This window comes from Mus caroli, chromosome 11 (genome assembly GCF_900094665.2).
Source record: "Mus caroli chromosome 11, CAROLI_EIJ_v1.1, whole genome shotgun sequence".
Classification (NCBI taxonomy): Eukaryota; Metazoa; Chordata; class Mammalia; order Rodentia; family Muridae; genus Mus; species Mus caroli.
The window spans coordinates 46574188-46581242 of record NC_034580.1 but is presented as its reverse complement, the minus strand read 5'-3'; the positions used below and the strand labels follow the sequence as shown (position 1 = coordinate 46581242).

The window sequence follows — 7055 nt, the reverse complement described above, 5'->3', positions numbered from 1 at the left end:
TTCAGATTAAGAAATTCCCTCTCTTGCCGGGTGGTGGTGGCGCACGCCTTTAATCCCAGCACTTGGGAGGCAGAGGCAGGCAGATTTCTGAGTTCGAGGACAGCCTGGTCTACAAAGTGAGTTCCAGGACAGCCAGGGCTACACAGAGAAACCTTGTCTTAAAAAACCAAAAAGAAGAAAAAGAAAAAAGAAAAAAAAAAGAAATTCCCTCTCAAACCCTGTCTGGTGGTGGGGGTGGGGTGGGGGAGGGTGGAATTCCCTCTCTTTGTATTTTTTTTTTTTTCAATCAATCGGAAGATGGTAGGTTTTTGCCAGGTTCGTTTTCTGAACCTACCGAAATTATCCAGATGCTAAGCAGCTTTCCCTTTGTTTCATAAATAGGACCAAAAAACCCTCAAAGATGTGGGAAATTTAGTGTATGATAGCTCTATCATTTTAAATCAGTAGAGAGGGGTAAAATGTTAATAAATATAGCTAGGTGTGGTGGCTAATGCCTGTAATACCAGCAGTTATGAGACTAAGGTAGAAAGGATTGGGTTTCAAGGCTAACCTCAGCTACAGAGTGAGACCCTGTCTCAAAAATAAGAATTTCATGAACTGACTTGGGGTTTCATTTGCTGGTGTCTGACTCTAGGAGCCATACATAGACAGAAGACAATGTCTGGGAGCTTCTACTTCGTAATTGTTGGCCACCATGATAATCCGGTTTTTGAAATGGAATTTTTGCCAGCTGGGAAAGCAGAATCCAAAGATGAACACCGCCATCTGAACCAGTTCATAGCTCATGCTGCTCTGGACCTTGTTGACGAAAACATGTGGCTCTCCAACAACATGTACTTAAAAACTGTGGACAAATTCAATGAGTGGTTCGTCTCGGCGTTCGTCACGGCTGGGCACATGCGGCTCATCATGCTGCATGACGTGAGGCACGAGGATGGGATCAAGAACTTCTTCACTGACGTCTACGACTTATACATCAAATTTGCCATGAATCCCTTTTATGAACCCAATTCTCCTATTCGATCGAGTGCATTCGAAAGAAAAGTTCAGTTTCTTGGGAAGAAACATCTTTTAAGCTAAATGCAGAAAAACTTCAGAATCACAGTGGGGTGTGCTCAGGAGTGGATGTATTGTAAATTACTTGATAAAGTAGCCTAGCAAACTATGTCTCAGCTTACATGTATATCATGAAATTTCTCTTCTATTTAAAAATCTCATCTTTTCATGTTATCACTATTAGTAGTTACCTGTGAACAATTATCACTAATTTAATATTTTATTTCAAAATCAATAAGCCTATAACTTTTTGATTAAGATAATTAAAAAATCTTAGATTCCTTTTATGTGTATGAATGCTTTTCCTGCATACATGTTCTTACCATCTTCATGACAGTGCGCAAAGGGATCAGAAGAGGGCATGGGATCCCCAGGAATTGAGCCTACTGATGGTTAGGAAGTCCCCGTGTGGGTGTTGCCAATCAAACCTGCAAGAACAACTGTCAAACCAGTAAAGCCCCTCTCCAGCCCCTTCCTGAGATGAAGTTATAATGTAAAAGTTCAGAAACTAATGCTGGGGTGGCTCTGTGGTTAAGAGCATGTTCGGGGGCTGGTGAGATGGCTCAGTGGGTAAGAGCACCCGATTGCTCTTCCGAAGGTCCAGAGTTCAAATCCCAGCAACCACATGGTGGCTCACAACCATCCGCAATGAGATCTGGTGCCCTCTTCTGGAATGTCTGAAGACAGCTACAGTGTACTTACATATAAAAAAAAAAAAAAAAAATTTTAAAAAAAAAAAAAAAAAAAAAAAATTTTAAAAAAAAAAAAAAAAAAAAAAGAGCATGTTCTGTTCTCCCAGAGCACCCACATCAGGCAGGTTACAACCATCTGTAACTCCAGCACCCTCTCTGTCTCTACAGTCAGTGCACTGTGATGCAGACACACACCAGTATACATAGTTAAAGGTAAGCCCAGCACTCAGGCACACAACTTTGATTCCAGCACTCAGAAGGCAGATGCAAGTATATGTATAACGAGTTCCAGGACATTCAGAGGTATGTAGAAAGACCCTGTCCTGCCTCCCCGCCTCCCCAAGCCCCCATCCCCAGAAAGCAAGCTAGGCTTGAGAGTACATGACTTTAATCCCAACACTTCAGATGCAGAGGCAGGTGGATTTCTGTTCATTCAAGACCAGCCTAGCTACATAGTTCCAGACCAGTCGGGGCTATATAATGAGATCCTGTCTCAAAAAACAAACCATAAGGGCTGAAGAGATGGCACAGTGGTTAAGAGCACTGACTGCTCTTCCAGAGGTCCTGAGTTCAATTCCCAGCAACCACATGGTGGCTCACAACCATCTAATGAATCTGGTACCCTCTTCTGGTGTGTCTGAAGAGAACGACAGTGTACTCATATACATAAACAAATCTTTTTTAAAAGATTAAAAGAAAACACCAAAATGAAGACAGAGCTGAAGAGATGGCTCAGTGGTTAGGGGCACTTGTTGCTTTATAAGAGGCCCTGGTTTTGAGTCCCAGCACCTGCATGATGGTTCATAACCATCTATAACTTCAGTTCCAGATCTGAGATCCTTTTCTGGACTCCTGGGCCACCAGACACATACATACATGCCAACAGATGCTCATGCATGTAAACATTGAGCATAATTTACTGGGCTTCGGCACATACCTTTAACAGCACTTATTTGGAAGGCAGAGGTAGGTAGATCTCTACAAGTTGAGTCCAGCCTGGTCTACAGAGTAAGGGCAGGGACTCCCAAGGCTACACAAAGAAACCCTGTCTTGAGAAACAAAATTTTAAAGGAAAAGAGAAATTAAAAAAAAAAGACTGGAGCCAGCATGATGGTACATGCCTTTAATCCCAGCACGCCAGAGGCAGAGCCAGGCAGATCTGTGAGGTCAAAGCCAGCCTGGTCTACAGAGTGAGTTCCACAATAGCCAGAGCAACACAGAGAAACCCTGTACTTTGTACAAACTTGTACTTTGGTACAAGACTCGGCTCAGTGGTCGAATACTTGTCTACTATTCATGCATGAGACCCCGGCTTCTGTCCCCTAATACTGCAAAAAAAAGTTTTTTTCTAATGAAAAGCATCATTTTTTACAGTATATACTGTTTTGGTGGTATAGTGTATTCTTTCTTGTGATAAGTGGAAACTATTGAACATTTTTTTGTTTTGTTTGTTTGTTTGTTTTGTTTTTTGAGACAGGATTTCTCTGTGTAGCCCTGGCTGACCTGGAACTCACTTTGTAGACCAGCCTGGCCTTGAGCTCAGAAATCCACCTGCCTCTGCCTCCCAAGTGCTGGGATTAAAGGCATGCGCCACCACGCCCGGCTTCTTGCTTTGTTTTTAAGAGAGTTTCTTATAGGTTTTGCATGATAGGTATCCAGCTTTTCACCCACTATTGAACATTTCTAAGAGGAAACCAGAGAAAGGATAAATACTTGACAATATGATTTGACAAACTAGGTCTAGAGCTGGCAGGGCAGGGTCTGGTAGTTCCTGCTTCTTGAGAGGCTGAGACAGGGTAGCGGAGATGTCTGAATTTAAGACTAGCCTGGGCAACACAGTGAGACCTCAGCATCATTCAACAATTTTTAACTTCATTTCCTTTTCCATTATGGTCGTTACTTTTTATGCATGTGGTGTTTTGTCTGCATGTATATCTATGTACCATGTGTATGCCTGGTCCCCACTGAGGCCAAAAGAGCATCAGATCCCATGGGACTGGATCAAACAATTGTGAGCCTCCTTGTAGGTGCTAGGAAAAATGTGGGTCCTCTGGGAGAGAAGCTAGTGCTCTTAATTCTGAGCCATCTCTCAAGCCCCTGGATCCGTTCTTGAATAACAGATTATAAACTAAATTGCATAAAAATATCATCACACCTGGGTGGTGGTGATGTACGCCTTTGATTCCAGCACTCAGGAGGCAGAGACAGGTAGATCTCTGAGTTGACGGTCAGCCTAGTCTACAGAGAGTTCCAGGACAGCCAGGGCTACCCAGAGAAACAGACAGAGCTATGACAACCAAATGTTAACACATGTATATCCCTTTCCCAGAAACAAAGCTAAGATTTGGTGATGGACAGCCTTCAAGCAAGAAAAAGACTGAGTAGATTCCATGGCCACTCTGCCTCCCTAGTCAAAAGGCCTGGACCACTTGGTCTGTAGAAGAATACCACAAAAATTTATCAAGAAATAAAACACAAAGCACTCAGGAGGCAGAGGCGGGTGGATTTCTGAGTTCGAGGCCAGCCTGGTCTACAAAGTGAGTTCCAGGACAGCCAGGACTACACAGAGAAACCCTGTCTCAAAAAACCAAACAACAACAACAAACAAACAAACAAACAAAGGAAGAAAGAAAACACAAAAAGCAGGCAGACCTGAGCACCCACTGTGGCCCTTCCTGACCCACAAGTCACCTGACCAGTCACTGAACTGACCTCTGCTCTTCAGGCACACTGTGGGGATCACATTCCTGCCTTGCTAGATGACCACAGCAGTTACATGAGGTGTCCAGTTAACCTAACCGTCAGGGTGCCAGGTCCCCACACAGGCGCTCGTGGTCAGGTTGAGGCAGCTTCTTCCCATCTCTGACTGCATGCTCATCACATCCGAGACCTGTCCTGTTGTTACTTGCATGCAATGCAGTCAGGACTCTCGCTGGCTGAGACTCCTGTGGAACATGAAAGGGCAGGATTCTAGTGCTAACGATGTCTGCCTGGGCTCTGTGAAGACAGATATTGCCTTCTAGAGAACTATGCATTATGGGACTCAAGGATACAACACAAAATACAGTCAAAAGCAAGAGGCAGGGGATGTGGGCATCCCACCTTTGCTGCTACAGAAATTGTACTTTGCAATCAACTTGCTGCTAAAGTGTTTTCCTGCAGGGGGCGCTGTCCACTCAGTCACCCACCCACAACTGACTTGCTGGGAGCTGGGAAGTCTTCACAGCCAAATGCTGACATGTTCTTTGCTGTGTCTACTTATTAAATTGTTGGCTTGGCCATAAGCAGTCTCAGACGGATTAAGCAAACAACACTGCTCTTTAAAATTATGAAAGTGCATGTCTCCTGCTGCACACCTATAATCATAATCACTCGAGAAATTTACCACCGCAGCACGTCTACCGCAAGGCTGAGAAGCTAAGCTGCTCCGGCTGTCCAGGTTGTTCCCGCCAGCTTCAGAAAAGGTCCTGCTGGGTCCTGGGTCTTTCCTCTGTGGTAGAGAGCTTGCCTCAAAGGCATAAAGGCCTGGGTTAGATTTCCCAGCACCATAACGAAAGCAAAAGAAGTAATGGATTCGAATTTCTATTAACAACCTCCCTTTATCAGTGGGGACTGTGTTCTGTGCCCCCTAGGAGATTCCTTTATTGGTTTCTCACTGATTTTGTGTGAGTATGTGTGTGTGCGTGCATGTTCATGTATGTGCAGAAGCTGGAGTGCTCCTTGGGCATCACCCACCTTTTTTTTTTTTTTTTTTTTTTTTGGTTTTTCAAGACAGGGTTTCTCTGTGTAGCCCTGGCTGTCCTGGAACTCACTTTGTAGACCAGGCTGGCCTCGAACTCAGAAATCTGCCTGCCTCTGCCTCCCAAGTGGAGTAAAGGCGTGCACCACCACGCCCGGCATCACCCACCTTTTTTTTTTTTTTTTTTTTTTAAAGATTTATTTATTTATTATATGTAAGTACACTGTAGCTGTCTTCAGAAACTCCAGAAGAGGGCACCAGATCTCGTTACGGATGGTTGTGAGCCACCATGTGGTTGCTGGGATTTGAACTCTGGACCTTCGGAAGAGCAGTCGGGTGCTCTTACCCACTGAGCCATCTCACCAGCCCATCACCCACCTTTTTAAAAATTATGTTGTGTTATACGGCCTACGAGTAAACACTTGGCAGGGTTGGCTCTCTTCCTCCACTATGTGAGTTCCTGGGATTAAACTCAGGTAGTCAGACTAGCAGCAGCCACTTCTACTCAACAAACCATCATGCTTTTGTCTTATAAAGGGTTCTTGTTTTATAACCTTTTTTCAACATCTCGGATTTGGGGGTTTCAGTCATGAACATACTTGGCTCCCCCAGCAGGTTCCTGAAACCACGGATAGTACTTCATAGTACTAAGCACCACATAGACTTGTTTCTCTCCTGTCCAGCTAGGATACTTGTAAGTTATAAACTAGACACACTAAAAGGTTAACAGCAGGGCTAGGGAGTGCAGTGCAGTTGGTAGAGAGCCTGCCTAGCATTCATCCAAGTCGATCCAACAGACTAGGTGTGGTGGCACTAGTCTGTGTGTAATCCTAGCACTTGGGAAACAGAAGGATGGAGGGTCAAAATGGCCATCCTCAGCCTGGTATACACGAGACCCTATCTCAACGTGGGGAGTATAAAGAAAGAAGAGAATGGGAGTGGAGTGTGGGGTGCTAATGGTAACTGATTTAAAAAAAATAATAAGCAAAGATAACAATATGGCCTCTGTGCTGCTTTGAAGAAGAATCTCCAAATCAAGGTTGCTATGAGTTCTAATGGAAAGGTCTCTGGTTCCTGGCTGGAGTGGAGACTCAAGGCCTGGGCTCTACCCTGGCCCTGGGGTCAGAAGTGTAACAGACCTTCCCTATAGGAAAGAAGTGGATCAGATGACATCTAGGAATCCATGCTCCTGTGATTCTTGGAGTGAAGCCTGTGCAAGGGAGAGAGGAGCAGACACAGAGCCTGGAGGCAGGTGGCCCCTGGAGGCAGCTGCAGTGAAAGAACTGTCAAGACAGGGAAAGGAAGGAAGAGGGAGGCCCTGAACTCACCTCAGGCGGTTTTACATTTTTCCGTATTTCTGTGTTGATTTCTCTATTGAATCGGGCCTCTTGCATGTTAGACAAGCACTTAGCCACCCAGAAAGTTTTGTTTGTTTTCTGGGTGATCGTGGAACTTAACATTCTCCTACTTCATCCGGTCCTGGGATGACAGATATGTGCCCCACACCTGCCTGATGTGGGGTTGACCTTTCTTTCCTTGTTTGCTTTCTTCCCTTTGATTTCCTTCAC

At 44.7% G+C, this 7055-nt stretch overlaps 1 protein-coding gene across 4 annotated transcripts in view; it reads left to right on the top strand.

Moving 5' to 3' along the window:
* Nucleotides 1-1651, top strand: part of LOC110305483 (trafficking protein particle complex subunit 2) — a 3932-nt gene extending 2281 nt beyond the window's left edge. For 3 of the 4 annotated variants that reach the window (XM_021177480.2, XM_021177478.2, XM_029483218.1), the window contains exon 2: nt 635-1651. In XM_021177480.2, the coding sequence (XP_021033139.1) occupies nt 658-1080 (423 nt within the window). In that variant the 5' untranslated portion in view covers nt 635-657 and the 3' untranslated portion in view covers nt 1081-1651. Of the gene's footprint in view, nt 1-5; nt 117-634 lie in introns of all 4 variants that reach the window. The other variant, XM_029483217.1, reaches the window with a different exon arrangement.
* The last annotated feature ends 5404 nt before the right edge of the window (nt 1652-7055 follow it).